General features: G+C 37.9%; 1 protein-coding gene across 3 annotated transcripts in view; it reads right to left on the bottom strand.

The window, feature by feature from the left end:
• GPD2 (glycerol-3-phosphate dehydrogenase 2) overlaps positions 1–16,775 on the bottom strand; it is a 184,378-nt gene that overhangs the window by 26,864 nt on the left and 140,739 nt on the right. For all 3 annotated transcript variants that reach the window (XM_049887267.1, XM_049887268.1, XM_049887269.1), the window contains exon 9: positions 9,445–9,638. In XM_049887267.1, coding sequence (XP_049743224.1) covers positions 9,445–9,638 — 194 coding nt within the window. The remainder of the gene's footprint in view (positions 1–9,444; positions 9,639–16,775) is intronic.

Raw genomic sequence — 16,775 nt, 5'->3', positions numbered from 1 at the left:
CATCCCACTTTGAAATGTGGCATCTGGGGTCTTAAATGCTAACAAGCGGCCATCTAAGATGCATCAATGGGTCTCAACCCACCTGGATCAAAGGAGAATGAAGAACACCAAGGTCACACGATAACTATGAGCCCAAGAGACAGAAAGGGCCACGTGAACCGGAGACTTACATCATCCTGAGACCAGAAGAACTAGATGGTGCCCGGCCACAACCGATGACTGCCCTGACAGGGAGCAAAACAGAGAACCCCTGAGGGAGCAGGAGATCAGTGGGATGCAGACCCCAAATTCTCATAAAAAGACCAGACTTAATGGTCTGACTGAGACTAGAGGAAACCCGGTGGTCATGGTCCCCAAACCTTCTGTTGGCCCAGGACAGGAACCATTCCTGAAGACAACTCATCAGACATGGAAGGGACTGGACAATGGGTTGGAGAGAGAAGCTGATGAAGAGTGAGCTACTTGTACCAGGTGGACACTTGAGACTGTGTTGGCATCTCCTGTCTGGAGGGGAGATAGGAGGGTAGAGAGGGTTAGAAACTGGCAAAAACTGTCACGAAAGGAGAGACTGGAAGGGCTGACTCATTAGGGGGAGAGTAAGAGGGAGTATGGAGTGAGGTGTATATAAGCTTATATGTGACAGACTGACTTGATTTGTAAATGTTCACTTAAAGCTCAATAAAAATTATTAAAAAAAAAAAACCCTATGGATCACAATGGCATGGCAGAGGACAGGGCATCATTTCATTCTGTTGCACATGGGGTCACTGTGTTCTGCATGGGGTCATCATCAGTAGGGGACCAACTTGAAGGTGGCTAAAAACAGTAACAACTCTTCTTACCAAAAATCAGTTCTATCATACAGGTTGTAGCCAAGAGTAGGTAGTAACCATCACTTCCTTTAACTCTCCATAGTATAATGCATGCAGAAAGCAACACAACTCAGTGCTGTTATGCATCAGAGCTGAAAGATTCATCTTGATTTTTCTGATTCTCATACTACCACCATGATAGCTAAACAAGATTTCATTACTGTTTCATCTCCTTCTCACCATGTCGCAAGTCTTCGGCAATGTCAATTCTAATATTTCTTCATTGTCTCCTTAACACCCAAGTATTGTACCACACAGAGGGTCACATACAGCAATCGATAAATATTAAATGAAATATTAAAGCATCCTCTGCATTTTTTATATCAAACTACAGGATCTGACATTATAAAATCAAGACTGGAAATACTTGAGCCTATGGCCCAATATGCTAGACTTTATGTAAGGTTTTTAATGATCGTATATTTAAACCACTGGATATCCCTTATCAAAACAAATGGATGCTTAAAACAAAACAAAACAAAACAACTATTTAAAAAATCCACCAGGAAACCCCACTTACTGGACTGGGTCACCCAATGCCTTATTGGATATGGCATCCAGTTGATTTTGTTTAGAGACCAATTCCCCTGGTGTTAACAGTCATATAAAAGTATTTGACAATATTTTAAGAAGAATAGAGAGAAAATAAATAGTTCTTCTACCATCATGTTTAAGAATCATTCAGGCTCTAGTATATGTAAAACACAAACAACAAAATATAAACGGTAAAACTGAAAGGACATTTTTCATCTCTGGTTGAAAAAACTAAACGTGATGTAATTGCTTCAAATTATAATTAACATTTTTACTGTTAAAAACTTGGCAATACAAATGTTTGTTTTTGAAATTAATAGAAAACGAAGCTCACTCGAAGTGACAATTAAGAACTAAATATGTGGTTTTGCTTCACAGTAGTTATTTGGGCATACGTTTTGGGGTGTTCTTTCTTATGTTTGCCACTTTCAACAAAAAATCAATAAGAGGCATGTGAAAATATCTAAATGAACACAGGGGAAATAGTGTCAGAAATCAATACTTTCCTACTAGCATGTTTAACCTGCTGAAATGAAGTGTTAATCACAGAAATAAGATACCATATTACATTTATAAACTAATGAAACTAGAAAAAGCAAAGCGTGTGACACTATAATTAAACAGCTGGAAGACATCCAAGCCTGTGTAAATTGATAACCCTGGTACAATCTCTGGCAGTGAAAAGGCAGGTCTGCAGTGAGTTGATACGGCCAGCTCAGTTGTTAATTGAATAACAGGCAATCTATAAACAGTACTAATTGCATATGTGCAAACCTGTGTACAACTAGAGAAGCTGCCTAGAGAAGCACTCCAGAGAAACTACAGGGATAAAGCACTCGGCAAATGCTCTGTCTCTCTCAATCCCATTAAGTAACAGTTTAGTTTAGCCACAGCATCCTTCTGATTAACCTCTACAGAGCAGGTTTAATGACACATTTTTCAAAAGATCATTTTTCTTCCTAACTCGATACCAACCGCAGAACTATCAATTACTCGTTTCAGAAAAGAACAAACAAGTAATCTAGAAAATTCACCCTGTGAATGGAAAGCTTTCTAAATTGTAAAAGAAGACATGGTCTTATTCCCAACAGGCAAAATGCTTTTCAGAATTGTTCCGGCGCATTTTGCAGAAGTGTGGCAGCTGCTGTGAACAGCATGGAGTGTTAAGATTTGACACTTTTTTTTTTTCCTTCTTCTTCTTAAGGATATAGCCATTTGGGGAGGCTCGGAAATGGTTGTTAGAATTTTACTTATTCATCCATTTAATAAATCCTTTTAAAATGATTATTTCAACCGTGGGGAATTCAGAATATTTCAAACTTAATTGCTCTAGAATCTAACCCAATCTTTGATGAAACTTTCTCTAGTTTAACGTTCAAATCCAGATAAGGCCAGTTGGAAGCAAAGGTCACTGTCATTCTGAAGCCTCGTAGCACCTTCCTTCCATGAAATGAGTTGATTGACTTAATCCACTCCCTAGTGGTTATAGTACCACATAGTGAAACACGGAACTACCAATCAGAGCACTGCACAGTATTTAGAAGCACAAGCCTTTGTACTGATTTGTGCTCACACCATGGATCCAACATTTACTAGCTATGTGAAGCTGAGAAAGAAATCTAAAGTCGCTGTGACTCAGTTTCTTCATCTATAAATTGGGAATTACAAAACACACTTCATTAGGTTCTTATAAAGATTTAAAGTGATAATACAGGCAACATGCTCATCACAGTGTCTGGCATAAAGAGTGCTTAATAATAGTGGAGTTTTAAAAAATAAGGCATGTCTAACTCAATACGCCCATTGCTGTCAAGTCGATTTGGACTCACAGGGATCCTACAGGACAGAGTAGAACTGCCCCACTGAGTTACCAAGGCTGTAATCTTTATGGAAGCAGACTGCCACATCTTTCTTCCACAGAGTGGCTGGTGGGTGTGAACTGCCGATCTTTCAGTTAGCAGCTGAGCACTTAACCACTACGTCATCAGGGCTCTTTCAACACATTATAGACAGAAGTGAATATTAAGATATGGGTAGCAACAGCATGCAAGTTGACGTGACGGTGACCAAAGCTGGGTTTTTCTCACTGCATCAGTGAAGAAAAGAACATAAGGTTTCACCACAGTTCCCTGGAGAAATTATGAATTTGAACGTCCTTACTTTGAGATCTAGACATACTTCAGCTAACTGACGATGTTTAACAGAACTCAGGATAATTCCTCAAACATGAGGCCTTCAGTTGGTTTGTAATAAGGCAAAGAAGCTTCAGAAAAAATCATAACTTTTTTTAAAAAAAGATAAGTTTATAAGTTGGAAAAGTATGATGGATGAGATGCACAGGGAAATAAAGGAAGTATATGAAAGAACTGTCATCTCTGCTTTCAGTCTGGGTACCTAGGGAGCTCTGCTACCCAGAGAGCTCTTAATCTCCAAATGCCCCCAGATCACTCAGAGAAAGACCTGATTAGTAATGTGTAGATATTAATTGCAACCACTTTTCTCAAAAATCAGAACTGACAATAACTCTGAATTAGTTTTTTCCAATTCCCTGTAATTAGCGAAAGGCATACTAACTGAAAAGATCATTATGGACCAAATAGGTCCCACCAGGTATTGTCAAGTCTTCCATTTCTTTATAACAAAATAAAAGTGAGGGGTACAGCATCTAGTCTCTGTCACTGTTCTGGGCTCATTTCAGTGGTGGAGGTCCCTGTCTATTTGAGTACTGGCAGCCTTCTGGAACCTATACCTGCTTCTGGCACATTCAGTCTCTCAGCATGTACAAGCAGTTAGATTTCTCATCGTTACCACATTTGAACTTTAAGAATTTGAAAACTGTCAACGTAGAGCACTCTGCTCTTGAATTAATTTTACTTCTTGCTCCAACAGTCTACACTTTCTGATCTTAGATCCCAGATATAAACTCACTTTTACATACATTTAACAAATATTATACCCAGGTGAATGTGAAATGAAACAGGCTACACGAACATTAACCATTACATTCAAATACAAGCATACTCAGATACTGAAACTCCTAGGCTACAAAGGAGTAAAACACACACACAATTATCAAGTTGAAATTGCAATGCTCTTTAAGTATTTAAATATGAATATTAAGGCATGACTGCTACCCAGATAACTCTGTGTGTGTGTGTGTGTGTGTGTGTGTGTGTGTGTGTAAGTATAAACATTAGCCACACAGATTTCAACTACATGTATTTAATATATTTATACTATTATTGTAGATAATATTATGGTATAATGTTCTATTAAAAGGTAGGGGATCATATACTATATCCAAAGAGACTCTACTGAAAGAGCGAAATTATATCCATCACTTTAGAAAAGATGCAACTAAGACTACGCAATATGGATCAATCGATTAAACCAGAAGATTCACCTAAATCATTTTTTTAAGCAGCTTGTTTGTTTATAAATGTGATCACATACTGAAAAAAAAAGAAAAATCCTTTAGGGAAAGAAGATTCGTAGGTGCTAGTGAGTCACATCAAGGCTAAAATAGGGTCTCTGCATGTCCAACATAGGAGCCAACGTGAAAGAAGATTCCTGATAAAACCAGATGAAGATCACAAGATTTTTTAAGATTTAAAAACTTGTCTATTTGATGAATGTAGCAAGATTTCCAAATTACTACAGCCTCAAAAACCCTGTAAGCACCTACAGACAGTCCCTGACTTATAACACGTCAGAGTTACAACAAACCGAACTTACAACCATCTGTTGGTTTGTTTTGTTTTGTTTTGTTTTGTACATCTTATAGTTAGTGGAAACCCTGGTGGCGTTGTGGTTAAAAGCTATGGCTACTAAACAAAAGGTCGGCAGTTTGAACCCACCAAGCGCTCCTTGGAAACTGCATGGGGCAGTTCTACCCTGTCTTATAGGGTTGCTATGAGTCAGAATCGCTACACAGCAATGGGTTTTGTTTTTTTTTTAATAGGTAGTGCTATGTACTACATACAATGTTGCGGCCTGCAATTTGCCAATGTTAACATTCTCACATATTCACTTGTAGATATCAAAAGATTGGATTTATAAAGGCACTGTTAATAAAAGGTAATAATGAAAACAAAAAAAAAAGAGGGGCAGGGAAACTGGATAGGTGGGAATAGGGCAGACAGGGTGGAAATGATGAGAGTGCTGCCACATTACAGGGATTGTAACCAATGTCACAGAACAATATGGGTATGAATCGTTCAATGGGAATCTAACTTGCTGTGTAAAACTTTAACCTAAAATATAATAAAATGTTCAAAAAAAAAAGTGGTCTACCAGCTAGATAACAAGTTTTGTAGCTGAATAAAGAATCTTTACCCTCAAGGATCTTTATACTACAACGTCCTGACATACTAGTAGTATGACCAACATTCTATGGGGACAGAGGACAGTGGGTTTCTGAAGTATAAACAGTAATTTTCCAAGATGAAAAATTGCGGGAAAGGGCATTCCAGAGCAAGCCTTCAATCTGAACAAGAGCTGAAGGTTTAAAAGTGTATGACGTGATCTGGAAACAAGTAACACAGTATGAGTAGACCACAGAATGCAGCTGGGGGGGCGGGGGGGTAGCTGAATATTAGCTAAAAAGGTTGTGAAAAAAGTTGTGAAAAGCCTTATACTCCATGCAAGGTAGTTTAAACTTTTATCTCAAGTCAATGAGGAGACATGAAAGGGATATTCGTATACAGGGAAGTGATCATCAGAACTATAGTTTAGAAAGAGAATACTGATGGAGGGATCAGACGTGGTGGGAGGAGAGATCTGACACTAGGAGGTAATTATGAGGCCGATGCAACTGCCCAAGTGAGAAATGACACAGGAATGAAACAGGGCAATAAAGTGGGAGGGATCCACATGATATTTCAAAGTGAAGACTAGAAAGAAATTAGACTGGATGTGGTGAGAGAAAAAAACCAACGAAGATAAGCAGTTCTAACTTAGATGACTAGAAGGATAGTGAGGCTGTTATTAACTGAGATAAAAAGCAGAGAAGGATAATGTTGGGGGACTTCTGAGAATAGTCAGAATAAAACAACTCCATTATACATGTTCATTTGGAGAAAACTACATGACATCCAAGCTAAAATGTCCAGGTAAAAATGGAAAAGAAGTGTTGGCTTTTTCAGTCAAAACAGGCACGTTGTGTTGTTATTGTTAGGCACCGTTGAGTTGGTTCCGACTCATAGCAACCCTATGCACAACAGAAGGAAACACGGCCCGGTCCCGGGCCATCCTCATGATCATTGTTATACTTCAGCCCATTGTTGCAGCCACTGTGTCAATCCATCTCTTTGAGGGCCTTCCCCTTTTTCTCTGACCCTGTGCTTTACCAGGCATGATGTACTTCTCCAGGGATGATCCCTCCTGATAACATGTCCAAAGTATATGAGACAAAGTCTCATCATCCTTGCTTCTAAGGAGTATTTTGGCTGGACTTCTTCCAAGACAGATGTGTTCATTTTTTGTTGGCAGTCCATGGTATATTTGGTATCCTTTGCCAACACCATAATTCAAAGGAATAGATTCTTCTTCAGTCTTCCTTATTCATTGTCCAGTTTTCACATGCATATGAGGCAACGGAAAACACCATGCCTTGGGTCAGGCACACCACAGTCTTCAAGGTGACATCTTTGCTTTTTAACACTTTAAAGAGCTCTTTTGCAGCAGGTTTGCCCAATGCAATGTGTTGCTTGATTTCTTGACTGCTGCTTCCATGTGTGTTGATTATGGATCCAAGTAAAATGAAATCCTTGACAACGTCAATCTTTTCTCCATTTACCATAATGTTTTTATAGGCCCAGTTGTGAGGATTTTTGTTTTATGTTGAGGTATTTTTTTTTTTTTTTATAATCCATACTGAAGGCTATGGTCTTTGATCTTCATCAATAAGTGCTTCAAGTCCTCTTGAAAGCTGTGCCATTTGCATAACACAGGTTGTTAATGAGTCTTTCTCCAATCCTGATGCCTCATTCTTCTTCATATAATCCTGCTTCTCAGATTATTTGCTCAACATACAGATTGAATAAGTATGTGAAAGAATACAACCCTGATATACACCTTTTCCTGACTTTAAACCATGCAGCATCCCCTTGTTCTGTTCAAATGACTGCCTCTTGATCTAAGTACAGGTTCCCTGTGAACACAATTAAGTGTTCTGGAATTCCCATTCTTCACAATGTTATCCATGATTTGTTGTGATCCACACAGTTAAATGCTTTTGCATAATCAATAAAAAACAGGTAAACATCTTTCTGGTATTCTCTGCTTTCAGCCAGGATCTATCTGACATCAGCAATGATATCCCCGGTTCCACGTCTTCTCTGGAATCTGGCCTGAATTTCTGGCAGTTCCATGTCAATGTACTGCTACAGCTGCTTTTGAATGATCTTCAGCAAAATTTTACTTGCATGTGATAGGAAGATATTGTTTGATAATTTCCACATTTGGTTGGATCACCTTTCTTTGGAGTAGGCATAAATATGGATCTTTTCCAGTTGGTTGGCCAGGTAGCTGTCTTTCAAATCTCCTGGCATAGACGAGTGAGCGCTTCCAGCGCTACGTCTATTTGTTGAAACATCTCAACTGATATTCCACCAATTCTTGGAGCCTTCCTTGTTTTTTGCCAATGCCTTCAGTGCAGCTTGGATCTCTTCCTTGAGTACCATGGGTTCCTGATCATATGCTACCTCCTGAAATGGCTGAATGTCAACCAATATTCTTTTTGGTATAGTGACTCTGTGTATTCCTTCCATCTTCTTTTGATGCTTCCTGCGTTGTTTAATATTTTCCCATAGAATCCTTCTGTCTTAGTCTTCTAGTGCTGCTATAACAGAAATACCACAAGTGGATGGCTTCAACAAAGAGAAGTTTATTCTCTCACAGTCCAGTAAGCTTAAGTCTGAACTCAGGGTTCTGGCTCCAATGGAAGGCATTCTCTCTCTGTGAGCTCTGAAGGAAGGTCCTTGTGATGCATCAAACTTCCCTTGGTCTGGAAGCATCTCAGTGCAAGAACCTCAGGTCCAAAGGACACGCTCTGCTCCCGGGGCTGCTTTCTTGGTGATATGAGGTCCCCAACTCTCTGCTTCCTTCCCTTTCCTTTTATCTCTAGAGAGATAAAAGGTGGTGCAGGCTATGCCCCAGTGAAACTCCCTTTATGTTCGATCAGGGATGTGACCTGGTAAGGGTGTTACAACCCTACCCTAATCCTCTTTAACATAAAATTACAATCACAAAACAGAGGACAACCACAGAATACTGGGAATCATGGCCTGACCAAGTTAATACACTCATTTTTGGGGGGACATAATTCAATCCATGACACCTTCAAAATGGGAACTCGAGGCTTGAATTTTTTCTTCAGTGCTTTCCACCCGAAAAATGCCGAGCCTGTTCTTCCCTTTTGTTTTTCTAACTCCGTGTTTGCACATGTCATTGTAATACTTTATTTTGTTTTCTCGAGTCGTCCTTTGAAATCTTCTGTTCAGCTCTTATACTTCACCATTTCTTCCATTTGCTTTAGCTACTCAACATTCAAGAGCATACATACTCTTATTAGCTGAATCTACCAGTCAACACTATTCTTTCCATGTAGTAACAGACCATATATACCTTTATCCTCTCATTTCCTTGCTTAATTACTTCCTAAAGATATGCTCGATCTGTAAATTGTATCCTACCAAGCTTAAGAAATTAAAATGTGATGCAAATTTTCTATATTCTTCCTCAAGAGCATCAGTGTTCAGAGCTTGTGTACAGCACTTCAATCTTGCCATTATGAATTACCATAAAATTGCTTGAGTTTTATGAGGATGTATAAGGTAGAGAAGCGAAGGCAATTTCTTTCAACTGTTTTAAAATTTGGCCCTCAAAAGTCTTCTAAAAGAAGTGAGTAGTACCCAAGAGTTACAACAAAGTCTTATGTGAAGATGAGTCACAATGGAGACATAGCTGTTACGCAGTGAGAGCTAGGATAGTGTGGGGGATACAAGAGAAGTGGGACAAAAAGGAACACACAAGTTACCTTCAACATCACAACTCAGGTAGTTACGCACTTCATTCAAAATGAAGTTGATATCTTCTTCTGAAGGAATAGGATGGTGTGTAACATCAGTTGGAGTATCAGTAGTGCCAGCTATTGTCATCTTTTGCCAAGGTAAGAAGAAAATAACTCGCCCATCACTGGTGGCTGGGTCAAGAAGTCCCATGTTCTCTGGGCTGAGATAAAAAGAAGGGTTATTTATTTTAGCGGAATATTAATCTTAATCTGCATTATAAAAACAATTTCATTCCCTCAGTCTAAATAGAAAAGAAAGACATAAATTAATACTTTCACAGCCCATACCCTAATCTAGAAATTCCTAAAAGAAAAAAAACAATTTTGGTTAAAAAAAAAAAAAAATGGAGCAAATGTGACAATAATGATAGTCTCCAGCAGAACTATCCCTCCACATATCAACAACACAAGGTTAATTAAGCAAGTGGACAACAATTTCCAGTTGTTTTGGTTCTTATAGTTCTTGGACCATTCACATCAGGTAATGCCAGTACGGCAAATGTCTATAACTTCTTTTATGATGGTTAATTAAGAATAGCTCTTCAGACTTCTCCAAATCTATGAAAAGCATTTTCCTGGGACATTTGACATTTCACACATCTTTCAGTAGAAGGTCTCAGAAGTACAAGAGAAAGTGAAGGGTCTAAGTTTCTAGAAACTAAAATGTAATCAAAAAGTTCTTTACTCCTTGGTACTTAGATGAACTTGGGCCACTTCACCAAATATGAGATTTCTTACTTTATTTCAAGGGCACAGAAATCTAAAGAAGTACATCCATGAAAAAAGGGTTCGGCTTTATACTACAACCTAAATAGCAATGTGCTAGGATAAGGTCAAAAAGGAGAGGAATACTTCAGTGATGAAAAATCCTTAAATAGAAGTCACTAGAATATTATACTATTAAATCAAGGTTCAAGGGTGCCTCTTCTGGCAGATTATATAAAATCTTCCAAAATATTAGTCAATAATTTTCACTGACATATTCTTAATCTTCTGATACCAAATTATAAAACACATTTGAAAGAATATGTAGCTAAAAATAAACATCAATCAAAACAAGTCAGCTTTTGTTTTTAAATCACTAGAAACTGCTATTCTAATGTATTTATTAGCCATTCAAGAAATTCTGGAAGGATGGGAGGAATTCAAACGTATCATATCCAAATAGAATACTATATCTTTGGTTAGCTGTTTAAATTTGACTGAATTTTCATATTAAGTCAATATTGAAGGTATTTTCTGTAAATATATTTCTGGCTTTTATTAATACAATGTCTTAAAAAAGAAACACAATTCTATTTGGTTTGAACAGATTTCAAGAAATCCCTTTTACACATACAAAATTAAAAGGGCATCAACTTTTTATGGCTATCATTCCCTTAAAATTAAAAAAAAAAAAATTTTTTAAAGATTGATTCAAATGTGTAAGGATGAGATACGACTGTTTAAAAGGAAACAATTTTTTTTCTTTTTCTTTTTATAAAAAAGAAATCTAAGGTTGGCTTAGGTAATGCATCCTCATTATTCAAACCATAAGGAATACTAGTCTTTCTTCACAAAGACCCCTCAAAAAAAAAAAAAAAAACCCATTGCTGACTAATAGATTCCGATTCATAATGACCCTATAGTACAGAGTGGAACTGCCCCACAGGGTTTCCAAGAAGCACCTGGTGGATTCGAACTGCCGACCTTCTGGTTAACAGCTGTAGCTCTTAACCATTACGCCACCGGAGTTTCCAAGGACTCCTAGCCCTATGCAATTCCTGCCATATTTGTTCAGCTTTTGCAGAAGGAAATCACTTAATAACTTCCTTGAGAGACACAGGAGAGTGGGCTGCAGTCTTTTTACCTAGCAAATCCAAGAAGTGTCACAGAAGTGTGTCAGTCATGCAAACCTTCAGCTGAGAACCCATTTTCACTCATGGTTATTTAGAAGAAATTACTTTCACTCTAATACATTGAAAATTATTGAGTATCACGTATTTTTATACATCTTTTTCTATATATTTCTCATAAAACTCTCTAAAAGTCTTTAAAGAAACTGGCTATCCTGGGCTTTGATTCTAGGATATGTCCTTAGGTTGAATCTGTCACTTTGGGATCAGAAATTCACTCATCCAGAGTTCAAGTATTCAATTTGACAAGTTGTCCTATATTGAAGCAAAAAGGTAAATTACATATTCCAAAATTTAAGGAGAAAACTGCTTGTTGATACACTTTACAGATGATCATTTTATGGACCAGATGCCACATGATATGCCTAAATAGCTCAATAAACCTGATAAACTTCAGCATGCAATTGTAATATTCAGCAAGCTTCACATAAAATGCTGTCAGGAAAGCACACCTACTGAATCCTTTAAAACCTTCCAGTCCAATAAAAGTAGTTTCAAGGGTGAAGGTGATGGTTACCAACACACACACAACTGGAAACTGAGAGAAGCAACTGCTTAAGCGAAGACATCTGTGTCAAAGATTAACAAGCACAGAGGGAAGTCAAGGCTGTTAATGAACAGCATAAAAATTTAAGAATCTACTTGGAAATATCATTCTTAGTTTTAAACTGCCTACTTCATAGCCTTTAGAGAAAAGTTTGTTTTCTTACGAAAGATTAATTCTGCAAGGTCAAATTTAAGTTTAAAAATAGATAGCAACTATACTGGTAGTATATACAACACGGTGAGGCATAGGTCCTTTTGTAGTGTGTATCATTCATTTGACATCAGGAGGAAACGCTTGCTAATTTATGTGTGTGTGTGTAGGATCAAATGTAATGCACATTTTCCTCGTGCAGACCATGGCTTTCCTAAAGTACCCTTATTTAAACTGAAATGAATCCACTGATAACTACTTGGCAATCAGTGTTAGAGCTAACAGTATGCACACATTTTATAGACTAAAAAAAAAATTTTTTTTTGACCTCTTGTCAGTATTAAAAACCATCAGTAGGCTAGAAGGAGGTTATTATTTTCATGTATTTTAGTCATCTGGTGTATTGTTGCCGGTTTTAGAAGAGACCTAAGCCCAAAGAGAATTCCAGACTTGTTCTTAATGTAAACTAAAGGCTGCCTTTCTAAAAAAAAATGATTTCCCCCAGAGGTCATGGTCCCCAGACCTTCTGTTAGCCCAAGACAGGAACCATTCCCGAAGCCAACTCCTCAGACAGGGAGCGGACTGGACTACAACACAGAAAATACTGATGAGGAGTGGGCTTCTTGGATCAAGTAGCCACATAAGACTATGTGGGTAGCTCCTGTCTGGAGGGGAGGTGTGAAGGCTGAGGGGGACAGAAGCTGGCTGAATTGACACAGAAACACAGGGTGGAGAGAAGGAATGTGCTATCTCATTAGGCGGAGAGCAACTAGGAGTATACAGCAAGGTGTATATAAGGTTTTGGGAAACCCTGGTGGCGTAGTGGTTAAGTGCTACGGCTGCTAACCAAAAGTCCGGCAGTTCGAATTCACCAGGCGCTCCTTGGAAACTCTATGGGGCAGTTCTACTCTGTCCTATAGGATCGCTATGAGTGGGAATCGACTCGACGGCAGTGGTGGGTTTTTTTTATATAAGGTTTGATTTGTAAACTTTCACTTAAAGTACAATAAAAAAAAAAAAAAAAAAAAGATTTCTATGTTTTGGGTTTTCCGAAATTAAAACAACCCAAAAAAGCTGCTACCATGGCATAAGATGCCATGGTGGCAGTGGCTACGAGTTCTGCTGCTAACCCAAAGTTTCGCAGCTCAAACCCACCAGCCACTCCTTGGAAACTCTGGGGGAGTTCCACTCGGTCCTATAGGGTCGCTATGAGTCAGAATCGGCTCGACGGCAACAGGTATGGCATAAGATGATTCCACACGTGGAATGTTAGCTGGGATCATAACAAGCTTAACAAACGCCATAAAGATACTTCTGAAAACAGCCCAACAAGATACACTATATGCATGGTCCTCACTCTTCTTTGTGAAGCCTACATGCAATAAATAAGTGGCTACTGAACTCAGCACATTTCCAAACTGAACAAGTTATAGCTGAAATGCTTGGTGGTAAGTTATCATCAGCCAGTTTAAGGGCAGCCCCAAGTCTAGACTGCCTCTGGTCCTTCCCTAAGGATCTAGTCAAAACCCCTGTGTTACAACAACTGCTGAGTGTGGCCGACTGATGAGCCCAGCAAGTAATTTCAGTTTCAGATCTCCGGACCCACCCAAGAGAATGACTTGATATGGAGAGAAAACCATGCCCCTATGAGATTCCAGAGCTACAAACACCCCCAGAGCAGTGCTAAAAGAGGAAATAAACCCTTAATCCAGGCCACAATCCAAAAGCAAGGGGCTCATCTGAAACAAAGTCTGAATGGGCATCTGGCTGCAGATCATTCCTTTAAGGATTCCAACAGGATATGTAGTGTGTAGTTCATAGTGCCAAAAATGGGGATATTAATTTCTTCCAAAGGAGAATGAGACCATTTATCTTTGACTGAGGCAGATGTAGCTGTGACTAACACCTTCATGATTTATGGGGAGGGGGCCCTAAACCAATGCCAATTTTCTCAGATTAAGAAAGGCATTTTGTTTTTAAAATATTACATGCAAGTAGTATATATTTCTTAAAAGATATGTCTACTACTTTATTAAGTGTACAAAGCACAGTATAGAACAGTGTATGTAAAATGATCCCTTCCATTTAAACTTTTAAAAGGATACACATTTGTGCAAGTATAAACATAAAATTTTATGGAAGTAACCCGAAGAAAGTGTTACCAATTACCAGAGGAGAACTGGGGTTGGAGGTGCCATGAGAAAGAGGAGGGAGGCTTTCACTTTTCATTCGTGTCTATTTTCTGCATTTCTATTATGACTGAAAATTCTGACAATGTATTTATATCACTTTTATTATTATTTGCCTATATAGGTTACCTAAGCAGTAAGATGAAAAAATTATATTTTGTTTTCATGTTTAAAATTCTCTTTAAAAAGAAAACCTCTTATAAATGTTACGGAGCCCTGGTGGCACAGTGGTTAAAGTGCTCAGGTGCTAACCGAAAGGTCGGTGATTTGAACCCACCAGCCACTCCACAGGAAAAAGCTGTGGCAGTCTGCTTCTGGAAAGATTACAGCCTTGTAAAACCTATGAGGCAGTTCCATTCTATCTTATAAGGTCACTATGAGTCGGAGTCGACTCAATGGCAATGAGTTTAGTTTGGTTTTTGGTAAAAATGTTATATTAAAATTTAATTTAACAACAACAAAAAAAAACCCAACCAAATCCATTGCCATTGAGTCAATTCCTACTCATAGTGACCTAACAGTACAGAGAAGAGCTGCCCCATCGGGTTTCCAAGGAGCGGCTGGTTGATTTGAACTGCCAACCTTCTGGTTAGCAGCCGAGCTCTTAACCACCGTGCCAACAGGGCTCCAAATTAATAAAAGCAACAATCTAAATTTGGGCAAGTTAACACAGATGAGTCATTTAACAAATATTCACTGATAATGCAGACACTGTCCCTGGAGTTTAAGATATAGCAGTCAACTAAACAAAAATAATCAAAGAAATATTGTTTAAAGTATGTAAGTTATGTAGTGGGCTTTTTTTTTTAAGTTACGTACTATCATGAGATAAGGAATCAGATGCTCAAAGGAACTTGCCCAAGGTCACAGTTGAAAAAACCAAACCCACTGCCATCGAGTCGATTCCGACCCATAGCGACCCTACAGGACAGAGTAGAACTGCCCCACAGAGTTTCCAAGGAGCGCCTGGCGGTTTCGAACTGCCGACCTCTTGGTTAGCAGCCATAGCACTTAACCACTACGCCACCAGGGTCACAGTTAGCAAGAAGTAAAGAGTACCATGGTACCACCTCTTTATTTGTGCATCCTAAAAGAACAGAAAGTCTTCCCATTTTAAAGAACAGAAAACTAAGGTTCACAGAGTAAAACGGCTTGTCCCAAACATTATGATTATTAAGTGAAAGAACATATGGCCTCTGGGGAGTAATAAATATCCTTTGATATCATGGGACAATGGTGAAGAAAACAAAAGATACAATACACATGATAATATGCTGAACCCAGCAGGGATCTAAACAAATATCAGGCATTATGATGACGTGTGTGTCTACAGTTTAGGTATCACATCTGTGCTCTACTCTTAAAGATGTTAAAAAAACAAACCAAAAACTTATAAACTAGCTGCCCTCAGATATTTTCAACCCAACACAAAAATAAATGTATACAATTGTGTCTGGCACTATTGTTGAAAACCTCTCTATACACAAGATACAAAGGGGACATTTACATATGTTTACTTCTCTTTCTTTTGAACTACACTTCTGCTTAACAGTTGTTTTTGGTTTTGTTTTGTTTTTTAACTCTATTAGGTACCACTGCATAAATTTTAATTATCATGTCTGGAAGCACCTTGGTTTCTCCAGTTCAGAGTCAAAATACCTCTCTCATGTAGACATTTAGAAAATGAGAGAATAACTTTAGCTTAGAAGTTGATGGATGAAAAATTCCCTGTAATATTTTTCTCAGTAAAAATACATTTGGTACAAATTAGCTGCATCTTCAGGAAGATTTAGTTACTGGAGAACCAATAATAAATAAGGTAATGTCATCTATAATTTAGCAGGACAGCATTCTAGGAGAATCTAGATATTATACAAGATCATGGATTCTGCCTATTTTATCAATTACTAAAAGCCTCATATGTCCTTTACGGAAAATTATTAAAATAGGGAAGAAAATCACTCTCACCCATAACCATACTACCTAAAAATAATTATCATTAATTCTTACCCTTAATCACATTACCCAGAAATGGTCACCATTAACACTTAACATATTTCCTTCCAGTCTTTCTTCTATATATTGATATAATGTTTAGATCATACTGAATGTATAATCTTCTACATTGTAAACTAACACTGTATCATTACTGTTTGCCTACAACATGAAGGTTATTTAAAATCATATTTTTCCTCACTATCCCTCATTTGGATATGCCATAATTTGCTTACCTGTTCCTTTAAGGTTGGGAGCTGAAGAGGTTTCTAATAATTTTTAACTACAAATAATGTCATAATAAATACCTTTGTGCATAAATCATTATTTTATATAGAATTACTAGATTACCTAGGAGAATTAGCACATATGGAAATAAAAGTGGTACATGTGTTCCGTACTCTTAACACTGCCACGAGTTCTTCCCCCTCCCCCCCAATCTTAAAATATATATTAGGGGTAAATGCTATTGATTTCTAAACTAGAATCACAGAAACGTTTCTTTTAACTTAATTATTAAAA

This window comes from Elephas maximus, chromosome 6, assembly GCF_024166365.1.
Source record: "Elephas maximus indicus isolate mEleMax1 chromosome 6, mEleMax1 primary haplotype, whole genome shotgun sequence".
Lineage (NCBI taxonomy): Eukaryota > Metazoa > Chordata > Mammalia > Proboscidea > Elephantidae > Elephas > Elephas maximus.
Note: the sequence above shows the minus strand (reverse complement) of the source record. Positions and strands in the feature narration are given on the sequence as shown.